Here is a 27,530-nt window from a genome sequence, read left to right as displayed (position 1 = left end):
AACAAAACATGTCCATACATATGAATGGCATTCATTAGCATCAGCAAATTTGACTTACCCATAACTGGCCAAGTGAATTCATTTAAGGTTCAAACAGCAGCTGGCTGTTAATATAAAACATGTTATTCAGTTATGAACTTCTAAACACTTGTCCGGGGAATTACTTTTTGTTCCTGTCCGAACATCTAAGATGTAAGCATAATGTATAAACTTTCAATAGAGCCAAAGTACAGCCACGCACGAGTAATTGTAAGAGTGCATCACCAACGACAGCATAAAAAAACATGAAAAATTGAATGCCAAATAATAACATTTGCGACGAAAGGTAGACATCGTCACGTGACAGTTATAGGAACTAGGAGCAAAGCACAATGTCTTTAGGCCGAGATGCAATCTGCCATTTCAGTGCAATCAATATGGGGATGACCATATTGTGTTGGATTGCACCACATGAATTGCAAGAAAATGTCCGAGTTGCAACACTATGCAAGTAAGTACAAAGTGCTACCACAGAGGATGGTATGAATCGGAAAAACAAGAAAGACACACATCTGCACACATGTAATGTAGCTCTGAGAGACGCCGTCTTGTCTTCCGTATATTTATGAAGAATAAAGTCCAATAACAACTCAACACGTAACACGAGTGATTCTGTACACTCGGGTGATGAGACAGAACCACTCGGGAGACATTCTCGCTTCCAAGCTCCAGACAACTTGCAGACGATGGAGACGACCCGATTCCAGGTGACGACGACGGCAGTTCCCCACACCAAGCTGCCACTCGTGCTGCCATTTATGCTCGCCCGCTCCAGCCACACCCTCAGTCTCAATCCTCCTCACCTCACCTGGCCCTGCCGCTCACGTCCTTCTCACACTTCCCCACCATGAGATCCCGTCTCGTGAATCCTCATTAACTCGTCCATTAGTAACACTTCCCCCGCCATTGGATCCCAGCTCATGAATCCTCATTAACTCGTCCTTCCTCGCCATTGGCTCCCGTCTCATTAATAGCTCGTCCATTAGTAACCATGGTCCCCGGGGAGCCACACTGTCCCGATATCGCTCCGCACTGTCATTACACATATACACACACGTGTGTATATACAAGTATGTGTGTGCATCCACACACAAGTATGCATTCATGCACACACACATTAATATCCACACCCACAAACACATAAGCTCCTCCATTTAGCCTTTTACAGAATGTTGAGGCCAATATTATTTGGGAGTACCTATGAAGGCCGGAACAGTGTACGAGCAGGTGGTGTGGCCAGAACCACGGCAAGCTACATTTGTTGTTCCAGTGATGATGTTCGCACACGACACCAGAACTCATTTGCAGGCTGAGTCAACATAGGGAAGGCCTCAGACTGATACAAACATCACTTGACAATGATGTTAGCTGTGGCTGGGAATTTAATTCAGGTTACTGGATTTATAGTGCAGTGCAATAACCACTCTGCTATCGATCCCAAAATACATGCATGCACGCACACATACATATACATAAGTACTCACATACACTCACTCAAAATCACATATATACATATACACGCTATCTACATGCTCACTAGACCAACTTGCTCACTGATTGGATGACTGTTGGATTGTGATGCCACCTGACTAAAAAAACACAACTGACAGCACGCAACCCCCATCACAACACATTGCATGGCATGATGCCATTGTGCGGCAATTTCTGTGTAATCTATCATCCGTTTTACTGGCCATCTGTGAAAATGAGCTTCATAGCTCATCGGATTCCTCCAGTCTAAATAAAGATTCTGATGGCACCAAAATTGCAAAGTGTATCTCTTCACAATAAAAAAATAAATCTTGTTTGGTCGATGAACAATTCATTCCTGCCAAATCTCTTCAACATAATTTAATATTGCTTGTGAGGACATTAAACCCCAACACATTACTGGGTAGGCATTTTAACATTCCACGACTTCACTCTTCATTAAGCATAACAATGATAATGTATTCTATGTCCTCAAAAATAAGTCGCCAATTACATATTTCACATTTTCATCATATTATAAAGGTGCTTTGACTGACGACAGATATAGTGGGACTCAAAAGGCAAATGCCATAGGAGCAGAGGTCTTGTTGAAAGAAGACAGTTGAAGCCAAACAAAACTGCATGCACAATTGGAACATGTTTGCTTACCTTCTCCCCTGTGTAAACATGATCTTGACAAATCGGCTAGGTGATGATTAAGTTAAGGTATTGTGCCGAAGCAATTCTACTGCACTAAAAGCAATGGAATTTCACTTTTGCTCCCCAAGATGCTTGCAGGTTGTTACCAACACTAAACGAACAGAAGCTGTTTAAACATACTTTTTCGATTAAATAAAAATGTTGGTTGATGGCACAGCTAAAATTCCCACATTTGAACAGAGCCAAAAGCGCTCCATCGCAAAAAATGAATCAGTCTTGAATCGATATAACTATAAGAGCACTTGATAAAAAAAAAAATCGAAGTTGAAAATGTGAGCACGTGAGAGCTCACCTGTGGAGCTGCTCCGCCTTCGATGCTGGTTCTCCACGCTTGGCTGCACAGGAGGAGGGGATCCAGGCTGAAACAACGCTGCCGAGGCCTGTTCTGGGGCAGATCTCGGAGGTGGCGACGGCGGCGACTCGGCGGCGACCTGCATACCCTGGGCGGTTGTGGATGGGGGAGGGGGAGGTGCACGGCGCTTGGTGCGATGCTGCAGCATGGCGAGTGGCGACGTAGCTCCAGCGGCCTCAGTCGAAGATGAGGCCAATGGTGCAGGGGGAGACTGGCTTCTTCTGGTCTCCTGTGCCAGGCACAGCTGGTCTGGAGAGCTCTGAGCAAGAAACACAAAGTTGTCAAGAGATATCCAACAAAGCCAAACCTGTCTCCAGCACAATACCGTACAACTATTTACAAATGGTGGTGTGTTATGTAACAAAGAACTTTATACTGGTAGGAACCTCCTGGTTACACCAGCCCACAGGGGATTATTGTGTCCATCGTGCAGGGTGGGGCTGGGTGTGGAGGGAGGGGCTGGGTGGGGAAGGAGGGGATGGGTGGGGAGGGTGGGGAGGGGCTGGGTGGGGAGGGGCTGGGTGGGGGGGGAGGGTGGGGAGGGGCTGGGTGGGGAGGGGCTGGGTGGGGCTGGGTGGGAGGGGTGGGGCTGGGTGGGAGGGAGGAAGGGGTGGGGCTGGGTGGGAGGGGTGGGGCTGGGTGAGGAGGGGCTGGTCACCCCGTGGTGCCCTTATAAAACTCAACGTTGAACCTACTCACGCCGGCTTGTGCCCGCCCTCACATTCAGGCATATTTGCGGAATACACCACGCCGCCGTTGACCGTGGCCATTGACCGAGCAACCCAACGTTCCTACGAGCTCCCTCCGCAGGAATGTTTTAAATCCAAGACCTAATTCGTTTAAATGTGTTTTTTTGAGAGAGGTTAGGAAGTGACGAACGTAAGTTAATAGAACTATCGCTAAAATAACCGTACATGTCATAGCTATTGGCCAAACATCCTCATGCAGGACCCTCTTGAATAAGAGTCTTCAGACTCAGTGCGACATTCCTGAATATGTAATTATTCTTACTAATGTAATACATTGCCATGCTGGTCAGTGGAGATTGGTGAAGTATGATGAATTTAAGTGAAATTTATATTTTTGAATGATGTGAAATATTAGATAAAGAGGAAAAAAGAAGTAATCGATTTCAAAGAACATCTTTTATTTCATGATACTCAGCTCGAGTATCATGCCAATAATGGAAGCTATTTATATACCAGAGGCTACGTTATTGGTTGGCTATGCACGATGTGAAAGACGTTATACTGCCAATGCATTAAACATGTGCAGTATTACAATAAAAGAACATGTAAATGACACAAACATTTTGAAGCAGCCTGAGAAGGCTTCATAAGCTTGTTTTTGAAGTGTGGTTTTGATAACAATTTTGTTAACAAAGAAAAGAGATTAAGTAACTAAAGCCTTAGCTTTATTTTATATGTATATATCCATACCGTGACTGTACAGCGAATGTAAGCTAACAATGGAATTACCCTCTCGTTACCCAGATCTGCAGTGTTTGGCACGATACTGCACAATAAAGTTCATGCCAAACAACCCTCACCCCTCGTGATGTAGTGCTGCTCAACGAGCGTTTGCCGATGTGCTTCAATACCCATTCAGTCACCTACATGTTTGCACAGCATTAGAAGGCTCTGAACATTATTCAGCATGATATAGCTTGAGCTGCAGCAGTATTTAGAGGGGGTATTGTATAGTTATGTTGGAATAGCACGATAAGTTATGTCATGCTTATACAGGGGGGTGGGTTGCATGTACCTCCAGGATTAAAGTGCTGTTTGTTCAGCCAATGTACACAGTCAAAGCAGAAAAAGATACTGTACTGCACTTCTATTTTACTTTTTTTATGTCACCGTTGAAAAATTTTGCTGGAGGGCAAATATAAGAGGTATTTTATTAACACCTCGCAACATAAACAAAAGTCAGCTCACAACTCATCTATGGCACGTGGGGAAATAAAGGTTCCTTTTTTGCTGGTGGACCCATGCACATTTTTTTTACTACCTTACTTTTAAGAGCAGCACAACAATAGCGTAGGTTATTAATAATTTCCAAAAAGTCAAGAAAAACGATTAACCACAATGGATGGTAAAAATAAAAGTTCATTAAAAAAACTTAATGTCATATAAATCGAAAAAAAGCTTTTAAAAACAGGATTGCTAGTGGTCAGCAATGATAACATCTACCAAAGTATTACTCATCACTCACTTTTTTTCTGATGGGTGGGGCAAGTGGCACCTGGCTACATGGCCCCACCCTACTACTGAAGTGCAAAGGCCTACGTGCTACAATGTAGTGGGTAGGGAGATATGCTGCTACGAAGTTTTCTGCGTTTAAACTAAATACGAGAGTAATTGTAAGAGAGCAGAGTGCCACACATTCAAACATATGTTGAAATTTGGACTTAAAACTGCACCAGTCTCAGTTTGTGTCACGTTCTGTAAATAACAAACTGGAGAACCCACATTGATCTTGGCATTAAGCATGCACACGCTTTGAATTGAAATGTACATTGTACTGTATGCATACAACATTCATGTAATACGAATGCATTACCTGCAAATGATCCCGACACACCTGCTCGAAACCGCTATCCTGGCTGCCAGGCGAGATGGACGGAACGTTTTCTTTGTCTTTGTTTGGCTCTCCGTCCTCAGGGATGGGTGTGGTGGCCAGGGGGTTGGTGGGTGAGACAGGGGGTGCTGGGGCCCTCCGCTTCCTTGGTCCTTCGGGGCACACCGACACGCCGTAGGGCCCCTTGCTGCCGCCACCACCACCGCCACCGCCACCGGGCAGTGTGCCCAACATAGGGGAGGGCACGCACGGCATGCTCATGGGTCGCTGATGGTGCTGCTGCTGCCCCATTAATGGTGTTCCAGGCATGGAAGTCTGTGGAAAACGTTGACAAGTTAGGCAGTGTTTAAATATAAAACTACAAGTGCTTTTGGCTTGCATCAACTGGGACCATGTTACATCAAGAACTTTGCATTTGCCGACTCGATGTCTTAAACCAGTGGTTATCAATCTTTTTGAAATGAAGGCCACCCAATTAAGACCGATGGTCCCCACACCTCCTGTCCCAAAAACACAACTTAGTGTCCAAATGCCACGATAGAGAGATCATCTATCGATGAGGCCTCTAGTCAATGGGTTGGTATGGCATTTATTTCATGTTGTGTATTGGTGTTTTGTTGCTGCAAATATGGCGATGGCGTTCCTCTTTGCACATGATAAATTTATCCTGCACGGTATTCATGCTACAGCCTGCACCCCCCTTGAAAGTATTTTGTGCTTCCCATAAAGGGGCATACCCCCCCCCCCCGGGTTGAGAACCACTGTATTAAACTGTTAAATAGTACATTGTAATAACTATATGGATTTCTGCAGTCATGGAAGCTTCAAATCAAGATTGTAATAACTGTTAACATATATACGCAAAAACATTTTGCACCAACAATTTAAATGTGTATTGAGTGACACCTACAGCAACCACGATACATCTGCATTAAATAAACTGATACATTTGAATTTAAACATTTCAAAAGTAAATCAAGGTATGTGATGAAAGTAAACATAAAGATCAGCTGTAATTTAATCATATGCAACAATCCTGTTGTACAGTGATCACTGAATTAACAGTACTGACCTCAATTTGATCATTCACAACATCAATGGAATCAGCATGAATCATACGATACAACTAAATAGATTGCTAATGCTTCCAAAGGGGTGCACTGTCAGGTAGATTGGTCTAAAACATGTTTTGCCAGTGAAGAATTTCTGGAAAGTTGTTGTTTTGCAAAATCATTCAATTGACACCTGTCCACTAGATGCAACTATTTTCACTAAAAGGGGTGGGGGAGTATTTAGATTTAAAGCTTTCGTGAGTGCAGGGATTCATATTCTTGGTTCTTTCGGTAAAGTCAAGTAGAAGGGAAATAATAAAATAATAAAATATAAACCAATAAAATTCTCACGACGTTTTGACTGCAACACAAGCAATCATGATCTTGCTGTGGATTTCACACCTGATGATGATTGCTTGTGTTGCAGTCAAAACGTCGTGACAATTTTAGTGTTTTATATTTTATTATTTCCCTTCTACGTGACTTTACCGAAAGAACCAAGAATATGGGGGGGGGAGTATACAACTTATTCCACCAAGATAACTTGCACACATTCTGAAAATGGCATGAACTGATTTAGTTGATAACTAAAATTATTTTCCGAGATGATTGTAACAATAAAGTGAACCAGAAAACAAAGATAACGAACTATAGGACTACACTGCATAACAGTACAAAATATATACAATTTAGTGTTTAGATTCTGACCTTATAAGCTCCCCACAAAATATCAATGCCACATTTTAAAATGTAAAAAGGGTAATTATGAGTGTTTTATTATAAAATGTCTTTCACATTGGATTATAAGGTCGGCATAAGGGGAAATTATCTTTTTCAACAGTTTGATGTGCAAAAAAATGCGTAACATTTTAATGACACAGTCTGCTTTAGCTTTGAAGCTATGATATCATGCTGACAGGTTTAACGGTTTTTTTGCCAAAGGCTTCTAAACATCAAAGTAAACTATTCATCCTCCACATACATGCCGAGTTGAAGCTTTAATTTTAATCATAACACCATAATTCAAGACAGTTCTTCAAGGGCAACTGAGTATTAAAAGTGAACAGGGTTAGCGCTCAAAAGTGATTGGCCTGTGTGACATTTACTGCTGTGAGCACAAGCATGAGGAACGATTTTCTGTTAGCACTGCTGTTAGTATCGTTAGCAGGGCTGTACACAGCGTTAGTACTTACGTCTCTGCTACTGTCACCATGCATTGAACTGTTGGAACCACACTCGGAAACATCATCATCACTCTGGGAAAGCCATAGCAGCAGAAAGAGGACATGACATACGGGTAAGCAAAGACAGCAAAAACTCAACAATGCGCACGGGGGAGTTGTTAGAATAACCAAAAGAGCTAGAAGTAGCCAGTTACATGCGTTAGTATCAACAGCAAGAAAATGTCCCAACAGCATTCAAAGCAAGCTTCTGCATGCAACATGTTAGTATATTCAAATATAAGCGAATATAAAAAAGCAAATGCCTCCACAATACATTTGAACTATAAACACACCAACTTGTTCCAAACATGTCTCCGTGTATCTACATATTACACTCATCTCGATAAGAGAATAATAGACCATTTAATCAAGTTACAAGAGAACACCACAGCAAGAAAAACATTGCTCAATTGCAAATACACAGGGGTACAAGCATATTTCGTATTTACCTTCTTTTTCTTTGGCCGCAGAAAGCTCAAAAGCCCTTTGTTTTCTTTCTCAGGAAGGTCTGTGTTGTCGTTAAGACCATGGCTCAGCTCTGTAATACAAAGACAGCTACTCAATACATCCACAGGTGATGGTTTCCATTACCTGAGCGTTAATACGCATCTAGCAACGGGGATGACACACAGTGCATTCGCTTCGCAGTGAATGGTCCATAGCTTTGCCAATGCAATACAAAGTTAAACGAAGTAAGCCTTTCAGTACGTGGTCTATTTTTATTAATTGTACGAAACTTGAAAGCATAGAAACTTTAAATTGCAAAAGGTGTGCTATTTTAATACACGTACCAAAATGATTGATTTGTTTATTAAATGTTTATATAAACATGCATATTACACCATACGTGTGTATATGAATTTCAAGTACACCTCTACAGAGCGTTCACATTGTTCACTGTAACATTACTTCTCCACTAGATGGCAGGATTGTAAAAAAAACTATCTTTTACACTTATATTCTTGGTTCTTTCGGTAAAGTCACGTAGAAGGGAAATAATAAAATATAAAATTCTCACGACGTTTCGACTGCAACACAAGCAATCATCAGCAAGTGTGAAATCCACAGCAAATTTTCTTGCAAATTTTCTAGCTGTAGATTTCACACCTGATGATGATTGCTTGTGTTGCAGTCGAAACGTCGTGAGAATTTTATTGTTTAATGTTTGTATTATTTTATTATTTCCCTTCTACGTGACTTTACCGAAAGAACCAAGACTATGAATCTCTGCAGTCACGAAAGCTTTAAATCAAAATATCTTTTACACTTGAATTAGTTACCCACAGGGTGGCGCTGGCGGCACACACATGCAGCAAAACACGCAGCAGAGAATGTCGCTGGTTGTGCAAAGGGGTTGAAACATGCAGACCGTCACGGAAACCATGGAGTTGTCCAAGCACGTACATTCTTAGCCTCCCAAGCCATTATTAATGCCGCCAAGAAGTCAGTTTACCCACATGGTGGCTGCACATGGGACATGTAAACATTCCGTGCTCGATTCCAGCAGCCAGCAAGCCCAAACATGCAGCTCATAAACTCACACACACACACACAAAGCATGAACAATCCTCTGCATTGTTATGCATGGGTGGCCAAAGGAACGACAAAGAAATCCAATCACGGGGTGCTTTAGGTTCGAAGCCAATTTATGCGCTTTGCCTCCTGCTACAAAAAAGCACGAGGCAGAGAGAGACTGAGAAGAGTATGCTGGGGGACTGATTTCAAGCAATGCTCACATCAGCATCAACTGGAGATATTTGAGCAAGTACCATGTGCATTATGTACTTTTTAAAATGTTAGTAGTTATGAACACTATTAAAAGTAGGCACAGCAACTAGAATAAACTTTACGAGACCTCTACGTGGATAGCAAGGCCATGGTAGCGGGGGTATCGAAACTGAAAGTCAGATGACTAAGGGCATATTTCCAGGACACTGACGACAAGTAAAATACCTTGAAACCCAAAAGATACTGAAGAACCCGTGCGATGATGTCTGAAAACTTTAGAGGTGAAAAAAAGAGTAGAATATCATACATAAAAACTTCAGAAGGTGCACACAGTTTAAACCATCACCACATGGGGTCACGATTCCAAATGAAATGTAATAATGATAAAAGTATGTGAAAGGAAGACAAATGTCATTGCATTTGGAATCTCAGAAAAACAAATCTATAAACATATAGACTGTACATCATAACGATTGAAATAAGAACAGCATTATTTCCAGATATATCAGGGTAGTGTGGAAAGCATCAAAATGAAATGTAAAAAATATATATTGCATGATAATATAAGAAACATTTACGAGTTATATATCGACCAGTAATGTACAAAATATAGTCACAGATAAACACATAGCACATATATACAGACGTCTAAAACTAATTGTTATCTTAAAAGTCATACTGATTAAATAAACAATTCTAGGTCAATAACCAGGAGGTTCTATTGACAAGTCTAAAATATCTGCAGGGGATAGTAGGCTTTAAGCCAGCCTTATAAAGGACCGCAGTGATAAAACAACGATTTTTTTTTATCAGCTCAAAAATAACATTAAAAACCTTTGCTTCTGTCGACGGCGTACACCTCCTTGATACCGAGCTCAGACAGCGAGCACGACATATCGAGCAGCTCCGTCTCGCTGGCGTCCCGGAACAGCGTGGTGAGGGGGACGTTAAACTCGCACTTGTTGCAGATTTCGGGCAGCAGTGCTTGCAGGGCCACACGTGGGCTAACCCGAACCATGGTCTTCTGCGTTCGCAGGTAGTTCACCATCAGCCGCACCGTTTGCTGAAAAAAAAAACCAAGAGATTTGAGTAGAGGATCGACGAATTGAATGCTGTAGTTAAAAATCCCGTCTTTGTTTACCCTCTTAGGACCCAGCTGTCCATGTTTATCAAATTTCTCCATTTAAAAATGACATACTGGGCTAGGCTATGGATTAAGGGGGACTAAAACTGGGTTACACTTGTCTGAATTACAGTATAAAACCTCACGATGTGCTGTAGTGGAGGTACATTGGGACAGGAAGCCCACCTCTTCACACAAATTACAATGTCATTGTATTTGTCTCTCACCCAATGGGCCTTTGCCTTTGCAGGAAAACTCTGCACCAGTTTCGACCTTTTGGATGTCATCAGCAAAGGCCCTTTTAAACTAATGCTGTGTTTCCAGCTGTTATGAACAACAGCACCATTAAAGCTATGGGGGATTCAGCAGCAAAAAACAGAAAAAAACTATACACAAACTCAGCTTGTGGTGGAGGATCATGGGTAATGAATGCATAATAAACAGACTGAAAAATAATGTTTTGTCTTTCTGTTCCCCCCTTGTACTGTGACCGGTGCTCTGTACTGGGCTTGTGCTTAGTCGCAATAAAAACCTTTTTTTATGATGTTTCATCCATTCTGCCTATGGACCTTCCAGACCAATATTTTCCAGCAGTGCAGACAAACCATGATTTCAGAAAGTAAGCTGGTTTCGAATTTCTGGGTCACAATGCTACTGTGTAATACTCCATATAGCCTGGATTACAGGATGCATGCATTTGTACCCCTGGGGAGAGCATGGAACTAAGCAAATTAATCGTGCAACTTATATGATTCATAATAAAGGTTTTTGGGTCAGATCGCATTATTTCTAAATGTGCCGTAACCCTCCACCACCCTACACGGCCAAACAGTAAAAAATGTGTCACGTTTACAAAAGACACTACTTTAGCCCACCGGTGTGTTGAAGAGTGAATCAACATCATTTACAATTTTGAGTACGACGTTTTGCTAGTAATTACATCCAGCATCATCGGGCAATTTGCCAGAATGGTGAAGCCCTCCACTTGCTCCCGGTCTTAAATAGAGCAGCACGGTGACGTCATCATTTAACCCAATCTGGTGCAGTGATTTGAGGCGGAGAGAGTATTGTAATTATATAATAGATTGGTAATCATTCAATTGTTATTAATTAGTATTTGTTTCCCCTATAAGGAATTGTAATATATATTTTATTTAATAAAAAGGGTTACGACACATTTATAAATAACGCGATCTAAACCCCAAAATCTTTATTATGAATATTGGTCGCGAAAGCCGACGTGTTAAACTTGTATGATGAAAATAAATGCACCAAAGGTTTTGTGTCTGTATCCAGCTATATACCTCTGTGTCTAGTATACAATAAACAACCATCACAAGATCAAATCTAAGACATTTTGTCATTTGCTAGAATAGCAACTAAAGTACCCTGGCCTCTGGTACAACTGGGCCTTCACAACATTTACATACTCACTAAACAATCAAAACCAGCCTCTGATCCTGGTATACAATGCAAAGCCACCACCTTGTTCACTGATCCCCAGGATTAAAGTAACAGGAGTTACTAAGCATGCTTAAATTCTACTTCAGACTAAGCAATGCAGAGTAGAATTGGAAATACGTAATAGATTTGGATATCATAGAAAACACAACATGTCTCTAATTACCAATATCTATGCATACCTCTGTTTAAGAGCATTTCATTATTTGAATTGAATTGTACTTGTGTTGGTGTCAATAAAGTAGGAAACATGAAAACAGTTGCATAAAACTATGACAGTATAGGCTAACCTGCTATAAATCAAAAGTAAACACATCTACGCCTCTATATAAGGGACGAAACAGAAAAACTTCTCCACAAATCTGGCTGTCGCCTGATGAAGCTAGTTGTAATTACTGGCAAAACGTCGTACTCAGTTTGTAAATGTTGTGGCTTGGCTCTCCAACACACCGGTGTGCTATACTAGTGACGAATTGGCATGTTCTGTTTACGTGACAACCATTACTAGTTGGCTGTCGGGTGGTGGCGGGTTTTAAAAACATATTTATATATTTACGCGATCTAACCTAAAAACCTCTATTATGGATGATATTGGTCGCCAAAGCCTACGTGTTAAACTGATAAACTTTAACTCTGCCTGACCACAATCCCACAAAACAAACATTGGGGTTCAATGTTGCTGCATCTTAGCCCTTCGTATTCATAAGACTGCCAGTCCCTTTTCCAATTGAAATCTTACTCCAACATTTCACATATTTCAAGAGTATATTTGACTGCCTCATTACTTGGTAAATAAGTCCATACCATATTTAAAGATTTAACAACAAAAAGCATTGTATACTTTTCGAAGAATACTTCAACTTTGCACAGAAGAACAGAATGGTACAACCCTCTTTTCTCAATAAAACCAAAAATACTTTGATCTAAAAGCAATCCATCCTTTTCACTGAATGCAAGTGAAAAATATAATTGCAGCCGCTGAAGTAACGAACGGAAATATTTTCCTTTACAATAAGGTTGCAATGTTTATGCAAGATGCTTAAAAGTACAAAAACATTTATTTAAATAAGAATGTTTGTATAGCATATTCCACCCATGGATACGTATTATCATCATCCTCATCATCATTGAGAATCAATTTTCTACTGGTAGAATGCTAAGTATAGCCTGGTAAAAACATGATCTGCAGGCGAACTGAGCCAAAGGAAAATGTAGTTGTAAATTGGCGGGTAACACCAACCGGTGCATCCAGTGAGGCATGACGTTATAATGGCATTTCATCATGTTTCATTAGTTAAGCTACCAAAATCCAACCAATCCAGTCTCACAAATATTTACATTCATAAGTACATATGACCGAAGGCTCAAGGTTTCTGATAATACTCATCACATGACGGTGTAGTCAGTAGCATGCGTGCAAGCTTCAGAAATGAATCCAGCACATTGTCACAAAGGTCAAATCGGAGAGCCATATATAACATGGTAATCCTCAAGATGGACCCTAATCCAAACTGCACAAAATCCTTTAAATGTAACAACACATGAGACTTTCTACAAAGTGTAAACAAGCACTACACTCTCGAGGAAATATGTGTGAAAGACGCGTAATGTAGAAGCTAACCAATTGAGGCAATGACGTCTAAAATATACACACCTAGCTCAAAGTGTAGTTTTAACTCTTATAATTCATCTAATAATAATAGTTATTTGCATGTATGTGTGAACTGGGCCAATTTGCTCACATGGCCATTTTCTAATCTGCTTTGTCACTCCCAAGATCTCTACACAGGATTAGCGTGTTCGACTTTCAAAGTCTATTTACAATGAGGCCATGTCAGCGACTCAACGCTTTACCTCCGGGACAACAGGTTGCATCGGCTTCTTGAGTCGGTCCTCGCTGGCGGGCCGAGGTTTGAGGAGGGCCGTCCCAGCACAAAGGGCCCCCAGGGGTGTGTTGGGCTTGTACTGCAGAGGCGATGCATTATCCCTCGAAAGCAGCTCCAGGGTGTGGCCGGCAGGGCTCAACCGGTAGCGACCGCAAAGTACAATCAGGAGGTCCATCACCGGCTTGCTGCTCGCACCACACACAGCAACACGTGGGCAGCAGCAGCACAGACCACAGCTCGAGTCAACGTCAAACTGTGAACCACACAGGACATTTTTTGTTCCTGATTGAGGCATGACTCAGAATCTAGAAACCAGAAATTGTTAAAAGATGTAGCATAATATTCTTAAAGTATGGCTATGAACACTTGCAGATGTGTTTGTGTCATATTTACATTCATTATGTGGAGTGTAATTTGAATTACTGTTTATGGCCATAGCAATGGGTATGGAATGCAAGTTAAATCCTATTCATTTTGATCTCACAAATCGTACACAATGCATCTTCAAAACACTCACCATCCTAATGTATTACAAGGAGGGGGATCAATCATGTCTTGTTCACAACCATGGAATTCAAACACGGCTTAAAAAGTTAAAACATGTTGCATGGATACAAAATATATTTTTTTATGCTGTATTTAAAATGACCGTAAATATTTTCCAAGAAAGAAAATGGTGCGTTTATTATATTCATAGCTATTATTTGCGCATTTAACAAATCCAAAAAAACATAACACACTGGGGCAGATGCAATCACCCAAAGATGACCACATTACAGACAACTGAAAATAGTTTGTTCTAAATTGCTTGCAAAGAGGGTAATTTGACCTCGCAGCCATGAAGATTATGTTTTGTGAAAATAAACATTTATTTTAATGCATTTAAAACTCGCTATGATAGCACAGAAACCTTCCACATGGAGCCAGTTTTCCTGGGATCATTGCCCATCCACAGCACGTTCAACACTCTTGAACTCCATGCTCACGCCTTTCCAATTGCCATTTCAATGCTTGTGCCAAACTTGGGCGAACATAAAATACCTTTTTTAAAGGGCAAACATATGCCTCCCTACCCCACATCTCCAACTCCACTTAACAAAGCCTCTTAAACACCAGCTGCTTGAAGCTTGCTGATTCCAATGAGCCAGCTGAAAGGCATTTTTTCACAGTTTTAATTTACTTTTTGGCACGGCTTCAGTTATTTTTTTATAATCTTTATATATATAAGTAGATATATGAATGTGCTCAACAGCATCTGACTTTAAGCTTACAATCACTAATTATTTCCGCAGAATTTTTTTTTAGCATCCAACCTTGTAAGACACTGAAAACAACGGAGGATGCTATAAAAACATTAAAACGATGTATTGACACAAAACTGAAGTGTACACGAAGAATTGAAATTATTTCCCACACAGGCGGTGTTTATAACTATATACGCAGGAGGAGCCAGAGTTGAATTTAATCAATTGGACATCAATCTCATATTGTCCTGGATACGAGCACACTTCGCCTCATACTGGTACATTCCTACGTCTCTACCCATCCATCACTTGATCCCCGCAGGAATGGAATGAGTGTGTGTGGAAATCCAAGTGCACAACGCCGGGCACATGTGACACGCACCTGCCGTCGACTCGAGCCATGTGGTGCTCCCCACCCGGCAGAATGACGTTGAGCTCCACATTCTCCACTGAGAGACCATCACCCCCACCATGGTCTGGTGGGTCTAAGTTGGGGGGCCCAGTCTCGGACTGGGACCGCATCAGCGGTGGTACCGGTGCACGGGGCTTCATCTTCCGGCTGCAGAATAACAAAATAAAAAGCAGTGAACATTGCGCTGCTAGGCTGTTTAAGCTTTATTGTTAAATAAACAAGGGAGTTTGATTTCCATTCAGGGTTAATGCAGGTACATTCGTTAGGGCAAGGCGAAGCCACTCATTCTCCAATTTCAGTTGACTGGTGTTTTGGCAGAACGAATTATCAGCCACTTAGAGATCACAAGCAAATCCGGATTAGTGCATCCACATCTAACCCTCGCCTAAAACTGCAATTAATCAAGTGATAGGCATGTGACTGCCCTTACACACATCACTTTCAGATCTTGCATGGCCATATGCACTATATCCACAAATTTAAAGGAAATTAATGTATTAATTTATAGGTAGTAGCAGTAATGTATGATCATGATACTTTAAATTTAAAAAAAACATTTCATATAAATGAAGCAGATGCAACCATTATATTACAAATACAGTAATGTACTATGTACAGTATAGTATACCGTTTTAATTAGAAATGCCATAACAGATAACATAACTTTATAACCGCGTACTTTAAGTCGAAAAATTCAGTTACATAAAGGGAACCACATGATTTGTTTAGCTGGCCTGCCATGAAAGTAATACGATTTGTTTGACAATCACTATGACTAGGCACGGTATGAAACAGGTTAATGATATACTGCAGGTCCTGGTGGAATCCAAGTGTTTGGTGGTGTAAACTGCATCATTGCAACACACCAACTGTGCAGTTTGACCTCTGGGTTCACAAGTGATTCAAGAAGACTAAATGAGACATTTCAGAAATGCTTTACGTGCACTTGTAGATTGCAACCATGTCCAAGTCCCTATCGGAAGCCCAATGTAAGCAACGCATATTTGAAATACACTGCTTATTTTTACATTAACCCACAATCATATTATCATACCATGAGATGCCATTGAAAAAGATCGAGGTACAGGGCAGGAAAAGAAGTTAGAAAGGCCAAGTTCACGCGACATATTCTGTTGCATTGTATTTGAACTGTTAACATTGATGCAATACAGAATGTTGAATATAATGCACGTTAGTATGTGCATGTACAGCTCTTTAGCCAATGCAGTGTGCTGGTTGAGGACCTCCTCATGCTTTGCAAGTCATGAGCGTTGTTTGACCATACATCGCCACCACGATCAGTGCACGCGGGTGAAGACAAGTTTCAAGTTTCATTTATTTGGTATAGCCCTGTGAGCCATGCGGCTCTTGAGTCGGGTGCAACCGCAACAAACAAAATATGAACACAGAACATCCCAAAGCGATGACGCGTAACAGAAACATCCTGGAATAAAAGACGGGCAGCATGTCCACTCGCGCATGGCACAAGACACGACTGGTGACAACGTGGCTTTGCAGCAGCCTACAACACCTGTGCTCGTCACGGAGGGGTGCCCATTTAAGCAATATACATGCTCAATTATACTTAGCTTCTCAGATGTGATGTGAGCAGGTGCATGGAGGGATTGTGTCAAAATACACGAACGTATCGAATAGGGATTTCTTTGAAATGCCTTCAGTGACAAACTGCTTTCGTTGATTGTCTAATTCAGTGATTGCGATTTAATATATAGTTCTTCACAACGCTGACAAAGTGACGCATTTCACTTCAACTGTCGACCAGCAACACGTGGTGCTGCAGATATTTTACGATCATTCATTACCGGCACAAACTCTTCAAATTTGCTGTCTGGTTACCTATTAATCCCAAACTATTTGGTCAAAGTTTAAGAGCATTCACAAGCATGTATATATATGTACCCAAGGATTTATTTGGGTTTTTGTTAGAATTAATCAAGATAAATATTACTCTACAACAGTATATTTTAATTCAGAATTAATCGACAGAGCTGAACATTTTCAGTTTTAAAACAAACTAAAATTTACAGCCCTTTGTCAACCTATTGCTTTCTGTCAGCTGTGATGGTTGTTTGACCATACTTCACCACACTGGCCAATGTGGATTGGTAAGAGAGGCCCATGACCTAGTTCAGCTGTATCACTCGCAGCTGATGTTAGTTTATTAGCTGTGGCCTGCATTCCAGCTCATGTTCACAGCACAACCACATGCTCCACACAGCTCCCCCATTTAATTTAACATTGATTTCATAAAATATTATGGAAACTATGAGCAGACTAGCTTTCACAAGACCAAAACCAGCTGCACTTCTGTACAGCCTAGTTCCAATTAAAGATAAGATCATACACGAAAACGGCATTTGGCTACACTTCGTACACGAGACTTATAATAGCATAGAAAAGCCCTTTTTTCAATATAAATTACAAAAACAACACTTTGCTGTAACTTAAGACAGGTATGAGTTTTACCCTTACCTGTTTTCTCCATTTATATCTGCCGAGGACATTATGCTATAAACAAAATATATTGTAGGATAATAATAAAAACCCTATTGGCAGTGAAGCTGTCGAAGAGGTAAGCGCAAGCACACACACTGTGTGGAGCTTCCTCTCATGTGGTGAGCACACGAAAGCCAACAGCGCTCCGAGCACAAGCCACACCTGACGTCAGTATTGAAGGGTGTGGCTCACATCACGCCGCGCTCAAAGGCCACACAACATTGGAGCAGTAGCAGAGTTCAAGGCCGAGTGGGTCTGGCGACAAGCCCAATTAAGTCTAATTAGGGGCGAATACGAAGACAAATATTGACGACCTGACCAAAGTTATAATTATCAGCAGCAGCCCTTCATAATCTACCGTTTGGAAAAGGTGTCTTCATGTCAATTCCATCCGTCATGCTCCCAACAAATACAGAATCTTCTTTGCTTTAATGAACTTATTGTTCACTTGTGTTTTTAATCTTGAGCCCAGCTATGAAGCATTCTTTATTCAGTATTCAATCATGTTGGGTTATTCATTTCCTTTTGTTGTTAGAATAACTATCTTGTCAGCGAATCCGAGGTGGGATAATATTCTCTTCATTTATGTTTCATGCCTTTATTTATCCAATCATTTTTTTGGGAAACCATATACTGTTACTAATTGAGAGTATGTATATATATGGTCCATGGTAAAAACACATTTCATAATTCAAGCTAGTCCACCCCTAATGACTGGCCTGTAAATCGTCAATCATTCAATTTCCTATGATGTTTGTGAACATGTGATGTTTGAGTGATAGATAGGCTAATGGGTCTGAAATTATTCAAATCAGTTGCCTTCCTTTTTAAAGAGAATGATCAATCCAAAATTCATGCGTTTCACTTCTGTTTAGAAACAAATGAAATACCTTAAACATGTGCTTGTTAAATAAAGTCCATGGTTATGCAACCTAGTCTATAAACTTTCCCTATTTTCATACTGCAAAAGACAGTGGGTTACTTCTCGAAGTGTGACACCTGGAATTTCCTCTGCCGCCTCTGAAATTGTATTTACTTGGCAAAATACATCTACATAATATATCACTGCTAGATTTAGAAGTGTGTCTATCATGCACTATGCTTCCAATTTTCCCTCCACAAGCTACTATTCATGATTTTACCAATTACAATAGAAATGCGCTTTTTCTTCACGAAAGTTTGCATATTGTTCGACTATTTGTTCCGGAAAGGTTTCACAGACCTATGTATTGCATTTTGTTTTGGAATGTCCATCCCTTTTCAGATCTCTTATTTTCTACAACAGACATTGACTGGTTTCAGAAAGATTGTTCTCCATTTGCTTTATTACTTTCTTCCATGCTTTCAGTGTACTATTATAACACTCGTTATTTTATACTTAAAAGTGGTCACATTCATATCATGTTTCCTTCTCTATGGCTTGGAATCCGTTTCTCAGTCTTTATTTTACCACCTTCGAAATATAATTGTTGATGTTAAATGCTGTGCTTTTGCCGACAATGTGTTCGTCTATCACCTTAAAATAGTGTTATACCAACAGACACCACTGTACACCCATTGATATCTCATGCCAGCACACGACACATAAAAGTGGGAATGCTACAAGGCCACGAAATGTGAAAATCTACAAAATACCAGAAAAACAAAGAAGAGAGGCCAGCCCAATGATGGGAAACCAACTGCACCTCCTCAGGTTACTCATACCTTCAAACAGCTGTGGTTGACATTACCAACTCCTGCAACCCTGCGACCCAGGACCACATTGGCATCCCCCATGATTGGAAGCACGTCACCCGGGCTCCCGCACATTCACACATCAGTTGTGAACGTTCCAAAGCCTCAAACAAGAATAATACAATATGTGCACGAACCCATCAGGTTAAAAGAAAATCAGAGCGTGTAATAATCGGCACAGCTAACAGCATATAAACACGTGACAAACTACACCTGAACTAGGCCACTTGAATTACATTCCGGGCAAGGAAAAATGTAAACACTAAACAATTACTGGGAGAGGAGGAAGGGGACCCTATAAGGTAGCAAGCAATGTGTGTTAGTTTAACAATGTTTAGGGGCAATAGTTCAACATGTTACAACTACAGGTGCCTCTAAGCTACCTACAATGGCAGTACGAACACAATTCCCCAGGTTTGTTGTACGAACTTATTACATAATTAGATTTGGGCCACTGGGGACAATATGGCTGAGAAGTGTTGATTCAGTGGATGCCTGCGTGTTAGAGTAAGCAATGGCCAATCCAAGCATTTACTGATATCAATTAGTGGATAACGAAGCTGCCAGAACGTACATCGTTGGGGGATAGCAATTACTAAATGTTGGTAGTGTCCTTGCGTCTATTGGAAATTAGCTGTCTCCTCTCTTTGGCAGGGATGAGACAATCTCTGACAATCTGTGGTTTGTTAAAATCAAGTGAAATTAAATTTGTACTTTTTCTGTATGGGCTCCCCTGTGTCCATTTATAGTCATTTTTAAAAAAAAAAACTGTTTCATTATCTTCGTGTCCATGCAGGTTGTAAACTCTATTAGACACCAGTGTATACAACTGCACATGGGATAATAACGTGAAGCTCAGTCAAAGCAGCAATTGTGGGCAAATTTGGATGGGTGTGTCTGCACCTGCATGTGTGTGCATGCGAATTCTTTTTCAAGTATAGTTGTGGATACACATAATTAGGTGCTGAATAAGCATGCCTCACTAAAACTACACTACAGTACTGTACTTCAAAATGGGCACATAGCCTTTACAAAGTTCCCAATAAGAAGAAACATTTTCCAAAAGAGACCTGGTTTTAATTAAAGAAAGAAAACTGCAGATTATAATGGAAACAAAACAGTAAATGAAGTTTGGAAAACCGCACAATACATTGAAGATTAAAATATTCAAGGGGTGTAAGGAAAACATGCTCACCCAGGTCGCCTCTTATGTTTTTTATTTTTTATTTCAGGCAGGTTTCGGTTATATCCATCCCTCCCCTTGCCACCCCCCCCCCCCCCCCCCGTACTTAAAATAACTACCCTTATCCCCTTTCGGCGGCAGCGGGCTCATTCCCCCATCTCTCTCGATCCCCATGCTTTGTATAACCGGTTCAGTTTATGTTATGGTGTGTATACGTGCGTCGCAACGGGCCCGCGCATTTCCTTAACATAAACAAAGAATAAACATTCAATAAATGGAGCGGTGACATGGCGTATCAGTAGCGTGTTTGCCACTTGTCAGAGGTTCACCATTAGAACCCGCGGTTCGTACAACAGCTACGCGCAGTCTTCTTCAGCGGACATTAAAAGATCCCGTACCGTCATTCCCAAGGGTAGGCCGTTGTGTGTCGGAGTCAAGGTCCACATTTTAAACATTACCTGCAAATTACTCAATTGGTAATATACAAAAATCATTGCCTCCCGTTGCAAAAACTTAGCAAGACCCTCTTTGAAAAGGTCATGAGACCCCATGAGACTTGCCTTGACAAAAAAGTGTAACCCTCAATAAAAATATACACATTATGATATATGAAATCAAGACACTGAAGATAATATTATATACATTGTAGAGGTGCCTGCATCATACATGTTTCAGTGTGAGTGCATATTATCTACCAAAAAACAAACTCAGGACTTACACTATGGGAACCTCATTTGCCAGCAAAAATATGATAATTGTTTTTTTACCCTTCTATCTGGCAACAAAACTGACACCTTTTACAAGGAGTCATGTTTGCATAGACCGCAATACCTGCAGTCATAATACAAACAAAAGAACATAACTCTGAATGTGCACTGTCCTTGAAGTTGATTGGTCGGGTGTGGACCAATCAACTTCAAGGACAGTGCACATTATCAGAGTTATGTTCTTTTGTTTGTATTATGACTGCAGGTATTGCGGTCTATGCAAACATGACTCCTTGTAAAAAGGTGTCAGTTTTGTTGCCAGATAGAAGGGTAAAAAACCAATTATCAAACTCAGGACTGTTTCTATCTTCATCCGACACGTGAATTATTTTTGTTCGTGCTCAAGCACCAAACTAATGCAATGCTCACTTGATTAATAAAATGCTTCAAAACTAAGGATAATATGTTTAATCAAAATAAAACAAGATTGATCACTGCGTGTTGAAGATTTAAACAACTAAGCACTTCAGTTTCATCATGTTCACTTCCCATTCATAAAGCTTTTCCAGTGGATTGCATCTCAACACAGCCGCGTATACAACATATGCAGTGCTTGCAGCTTGTATATTTACATTATTAAGAATGCTAATGTATTACCCCCTATGTTAATCCACTGTCGGATGACATTTTAAAATGTATTTACGTTTTTGGACATGGACAAATGCATTAAGGTAAAAATAAGTGTCGTAGAAAAAAAGGTGTGGTTACGAGAGCGATTCTAAGAGATTACCAGTACAATGGGTTCTTCGGAGACATTCTCTAACTTGTATTTCCTTGGCAAATGCAGGACAATGTGGCCTTGAAAGTACGATACACTATAAAACAATAACATCTAAATCCATTCTCTACCAGATCGCATATTTTATAAATGGGACATATTCAACAATGTAACAACTTTATAGCCCACAAAGTGTCAGATAAATTATCAAGTATAGCTTCACTATAACATAATTATATTACGCTTGCTCCATGATACTGTTGCATAAGATGGCATATGGTCACATTAGTTCTCACGCTAAATTTGACTACCTAAAAATATAATTTAAACAAAAATAATTTTCTTTGAATACTGCACTTTCGTACACTATATCAACCTATAAGTCCACTTATCAAACTACCATGCCATCATCATCAGCTATTATAAATCCACTGCTGGATGAAGGCATCCCCAAGCCATCACTATGCCTGATGATCCCACAATGCAATAATCCCATCGGCACCTGCTCAGGAGCTTATCTGATTGGCCAACCTCCACAGTTGGTGTCCTCTTGGATGTGTGCCCTCCTTTGGCCGTCACTCAGTTCTTATTCTAACCCACGGGGCTACCATCTCTTACACCGACATGTCCTGCCCAGGACCACTCACTTTCTTTACAGTCAAAAGTATGTCTTTTATCCATTAGTCTCACATTACACATGTACAATACACATTGTTCACAATGATCATCGCAAACAGAACAAAGAAAAATGCCGAGGCCAATGAACCATGTGAGCAAGGCGGGTTTGGAAACAAAAACGTATTTTCTGACATTGACCGCGTACATATTACCAATCAGATTCCAGAAAAGCAAATCGGAATTTCAAACACCATCGTGTCTAGGCTTTGTACGCAATGACAACTACGACACGTGGAATATTGTTTAAATCCAAGTCACTGCATCAATAGTTTTGCACCTGCTGAGAATGTATTTTTTTTAAGTGCTTAGATTTCTTGTAAAGTTTCCAGAAAAGTGCACATCTCTCACTCAATAACCCCATAGGCCTTTCATTTGCTCACACCATCCAATGTCTCAGGCAACAGAGCACCACAGTAATGCGACATGTACAGTCTGTTAATCCGACCTAAAAGCAGAACCTGCTCTGGATGATGTGAGCAACGTGCCTACAAATGTTTTCACAAGTGTGTATTTTTAGTTACTGCCTGCAAAAATACAATTGTAGCCATTTAACATTATGGACAACATTTTTTTTAAACTCTATGTAAGTGGGCCAGGATAAAAAAAATACATTAATTAGGAGGTGGATGAGAACATGCTTGAGTGCTATTGAAAAAGCTTAATTTTATAAGATACCCATGTGCCTAAAAAAAGAAACCCATGTGCCTAAATAAGAATATGTTTCAATGAATATATATTACCTACTATGACGGGAATAGGAAACATGGACACTGATGAAGAAAATGTAGCAAAAGTTTAAAAACGTGAAAACGAGCATGTAAAAGTACATGCTTGGAACTACAATGACAGACGGAGAAAGGCATTAATAAGAGAACATCCACAAGTGAGAGACGTGATATCGACTGTATATAAAAGTAGGCATTTGGCAGGACACGTCATGGCTAGAAGGGGCATTGATCGAGACGAGCAATGGAGTGGTTATCCAAATGAGGGAAGACCTCCGAGTAAACATTCATTGCGGAGATGGAACGATGAAATCGGGTCGCGTGCAGGTGCCAGGTGGATAATTGTATCGCAAAAAAGACAACGTCAGCTCACCCCGAGACCCCTTAATCTGCCCCTCATAACCACCACCATTACTTTTCCCTCTTCATATTCTCATTACATGGCTTTCGCTCATTCTCCATTCATTCAATCCATTCATCATACTGCCATCAATTTCGCTTTCACCGAATTCACGCATCACAAATTTTCCCATTGCTTCCTCTCATCTATTTCACTTGCCTCATCTCCACCATTGCATTCTAATGTACTATTGTTAATTCTGTGTAAAGCACCTTGGACAAGGGGCTATATACATTATTTTAAGATAAGACTTTCCTCTGGCAAGGGATTAATCACGGCTCATAATGCTGGGCTAAGTCTGCGATTCGCATGCGTGTCACTGAACATATTTGAACAAATACATTTATAAATTAAAGCATCTCAGTAATTTGAAGAAAAATGCATCCAAATAGCATCTAACCTATAAAAGTGAATGAAGTATACAAATAATGTTTTCACATCAAATAACAATTGTACGATGGGCCTAATATACATATATGCCGAAAACAAATATTTGAACATGACAAGTAGACATGTGCTTTGCTATTTGGCCCCCCAGAATGTGTTCCCTGAACAGGTATGCATGGATATTCGGACGATGAGTGGCATTCTGTGAGTATCTGCACGCATGCTTGATCCGACACAGAAGCTGGGTAAATTTGGCAGTCGCAGAAGTAAGATCGCACGTGATTCTAAATATCCTGGAACAGGCATTGTTAAATTAAATGCTTCTCAGAGATATGACGTTTTAGAAACAGCTGAATAGATGTTTGTACCAAATATAAGTACTTTATTTAAACGCACAAAGATGTACAATATATCTAAGGCTTAACACGTAGGCTTTCGCGACCAATGTTATTCATAATCAACGTTTTTGGGTTTAGATCGCGTTTATTTATAAATGTGTCGTAACCCTCCACCACCCGACACGGCCAAACGTGACACATTTTTACTGATTGGCCGTGTCGGGTGGTGGAGGGTTACGACACATTTATAAATAAACGCGATCTAAACCCAAAAACGTTGATTATGAATATCTGAGGCTGAATATAGAAACTAAGTAAAACATCTATAGCAGCTTCTATCAAATTTTAGACTCACAATGTAAACTTACGGTCTTGCGTGATAAACATGACTGACACAATTGTATACATAGGAGTATAGAATCGTAAAACCCCAATGTTTAATTCAACCACAAAGGATGATAGTGCCAACAGCGAACATCAGAGTAAATGTGTCATTAAGCCTGCCACCAAACGACTCAGCCTATTAGTGAACAAAACATGCCAATTCGTTACTAGTTCAGCACACGAGTAAGACGTTTTTCGCCGATAATCACGAGCCTCCATGATAGAGTTTTTAAAAAACCTCTATAATGGATAATAATTGGTTAAATTAACGAATAACTGAGCACAAAAAAATCCAATATTGTTTTTACATTAAACAATGCTGTCTGATTATCACAAATAAATAATAAAACTGAGTAAAAAAAAAACAACAAGGCAATCAAGAGCTGAAAAGTAACTTACCAGATGTTGTGAGATTCAATGTATATACTGTAAAACTAATTTTGTCAACAAAATCATCCGCTGGTTGTCCAAGGCCTCCAAATCCACGATGGAAAATCTAAATAAATTCCTTCCTCACAAAATTGGGAAGCAACCATGGAAAAATGTATTTTTTTTTGCTACTCGTGTAGCAATGCACCACACTCAAGGGAATACTTGATACAATTTGGTTTGTACACGGTCTGCAAAAAACCGGTTCACTCGTGTAACATCCATTGTGGCTACATTGAATGTAATGTGCTAATAATAGCGTTTCCCCCCCCTCTACAAGCCTTATTTCCGGAAAGATGTGATGAATATAGCACCAGTAACTTACTTGCATAAGCACCTCCAACGAAAAAAAAATCAATGCTTCAAAACAACCTTTAGACGAAGTGGCCTTCTCAGTGGTAAATCTATTTACTATTTAAACTTCCGTCCCCAATGCACATACAATAAGCCAAACCTTACAACCAAAAAAAACAATGAAGCCGGAACTTGGTCATTGTTCGTTAACTGCACTTCCCCTTGCAGGAAAATAAATAGCGAGGCAATGCTTTTCTAAAAGCATTCAGGCAAGGAGACCCGTGCATTCCTAAAAGCGACTGCAGACGCACAATACTGTGACCAATCCTAATCGTCTCACACGTAAAGTCAAACCGTCCATACACCAGCTGCCCATGGATGCAGGACTGTTTCCCCAATCCTCAAACCCAGTGGAACGAACCCACAACAGCTGTGCAAGAAAGCTATTGAAATGACCCAGCCATTGGCACACAATTCAAATAACTAACTTTTTATCGGGTGCCAACAGCATTGCATTAGACAAACAATATTGAAATTGTTACTTGTTTGAATACATTTCCCAGCCGACTTTAATCTCGTTTCAATCTAATTGTCGATTCTGCATTGTAAGTGCTTCTGCAAAGCGGATTATAAAACAGGATGACGACTCCTGGGCTACAAGAATCGATGTTGGCTTGCTATATTGAAACGTGAGAAAAAAATCTGTTTGTCGATGTATCAATGACATAGGTATAAACTTATTTCTCTGAAGTCTGATAAGCAAACTTTCTTAACGCATAAATAAATTTGTAAAAAATAAATTCTATGACATACTACAGAAAAAAAAAAGTTATAACCAACATTGTATACGGGTAATGCAACACACGCTCCATGTGTTCGCTTGTCCGCGCATGCTTTAACCTAAACAAAGCCCTGCGTGGGCTTTAATTATATGTCAGCCAACACAAAGCACTAAGCAAATTGTGCCAATAGCAATGCCACATTTAGAGTCTTCGCGATTGACTTATCAGCAGCAACAACACGACACGCATGTGTTGGTGTAAAGTTGGCCCATGAACATGACCACTCGTGTATATTGTCCATGTAACAGTAAGATCAATGAGAACACATCTAATAAAGGGCCCTCCGAGCCTGGATTAACAGCTTAGAAAATCCTCTAACGAGAGCCGTGGCCATAGCAACTGTGGAGCACAATACCTGCCTCTGTTGTGATGGCAGTCGGAATTTTTGGGGTGTTTATTATCGGAGTATGATGGCAGTAAAATTAAATAAAAGCACGTCATTTTTTTTTCATCGAGCTCAAATTAATTTGAGAGAGAGGGAAAAAAAGATTAGTTTTTTTTAAAAAAACACCAACTTAATGTTGAGCTTTAAAGAAGCGTTTCAGTCCTGTGAGACTGTATACTTTATTAGACACAGCTCACCGAATAAATATATAAAAACTTAATTCTAGTTTGAAGCTTTCGTGACTGCAATGATTCATACTCTTAGTTCTTTCGGTAAAGTCACGTAGGTAAAAAAAATAATATTATTATATTATTTTTTTGTAATTTTAATTTCTTTTTTATGACCTACGTGACTTTACCGAAAGAACTAAGAGTATATAAAAACTTGCCTTACACGTTTTTCTTTCCTACAACAGGGCGTGGACAATTTGCGTGAAAAGAAACATTTTGGATTGTACGT

The 27,530-nt window shown here is 40.2% G+C and overlaps 1 protein-coding gene across 7 annotated transcripts in view; it reads right to left on the bottom strand.

Annotated features, from left to right (window-relative positions):
- LOC133346091 (protein cordon-bleu-like) overlaps positions 1-27,530 on the bottom strand; it is a 60,972-nt gene that overhangs the window by 13,101 nt on the left and 20,341 nt on the right. The window contains exons 1-9 of one of the 7 annotated variants that reach the window (XM_061557468.1): positions 25,876-26,140; positions 15,261-15,437; positions 13,603-13,819; positions 9,999-10,227; positions 9,390-9,437; positions 7,886-7,974; positions 7,407-7,469; positions 5,144-5,476; positions 2,522-2,840 (exon numbers count right to left, since the gene is read on the bottom strand). In XM_061557468.1, the coding sequence (XP_061413452.1) occupies positions 2,522-2,840; positions 5,144-5,476; positions 7,407-7,469; positions 7,886-7,974; positions 9,390-9,437; positions 9,999-10,227; positions 13,603-13,819; positions 15,261-15,430 (1,468 nt within the window). In that variant the 5' untranslated portion in view covers positions 15,431-15,437; positions 25,876-26,140. Of the gene's footprint in view, positions 1-2,521; positions 2,841-5,143; positions 5,477-7,406; positions 7,470-7,885; positions 7,975-9,389; positions 9,438-9,998; positions 10,228-13,602; positions 13,820-15,260; positions 15,438-17,783; positions 17,920-25,520; positions 25,543-25,875; positions 26,141-27,530 lie in introns of those variants that run through there. The other 6 variants (XM_061557467.1, XM_061557465.1, XM_061557464.1 and 3 more) reach the window with 6 other exon arrangements.

Source organism: Lethenteron reissneri, chromosome 23 (genome assembly GCF_015708825.2).
Source record: "Lethenteron reissneri isolate LAM-NWPU_2019-01 chromosome 23, ASM1570882v1, whole genome shotgun sequence".
Classification (NCBI taxonomy): Eukaryota; Metazoa; Chordata; class Hyperoartia; order Petromyzontiformes; family Petromyzontidae; genus Lethenteron; species Lethenteron reissneri.
The sequence above is the reverse complement of the archived record's forward strand: the minus strand, read 5'-3'. Positions and strand labels throughout refer to the sequence as shown.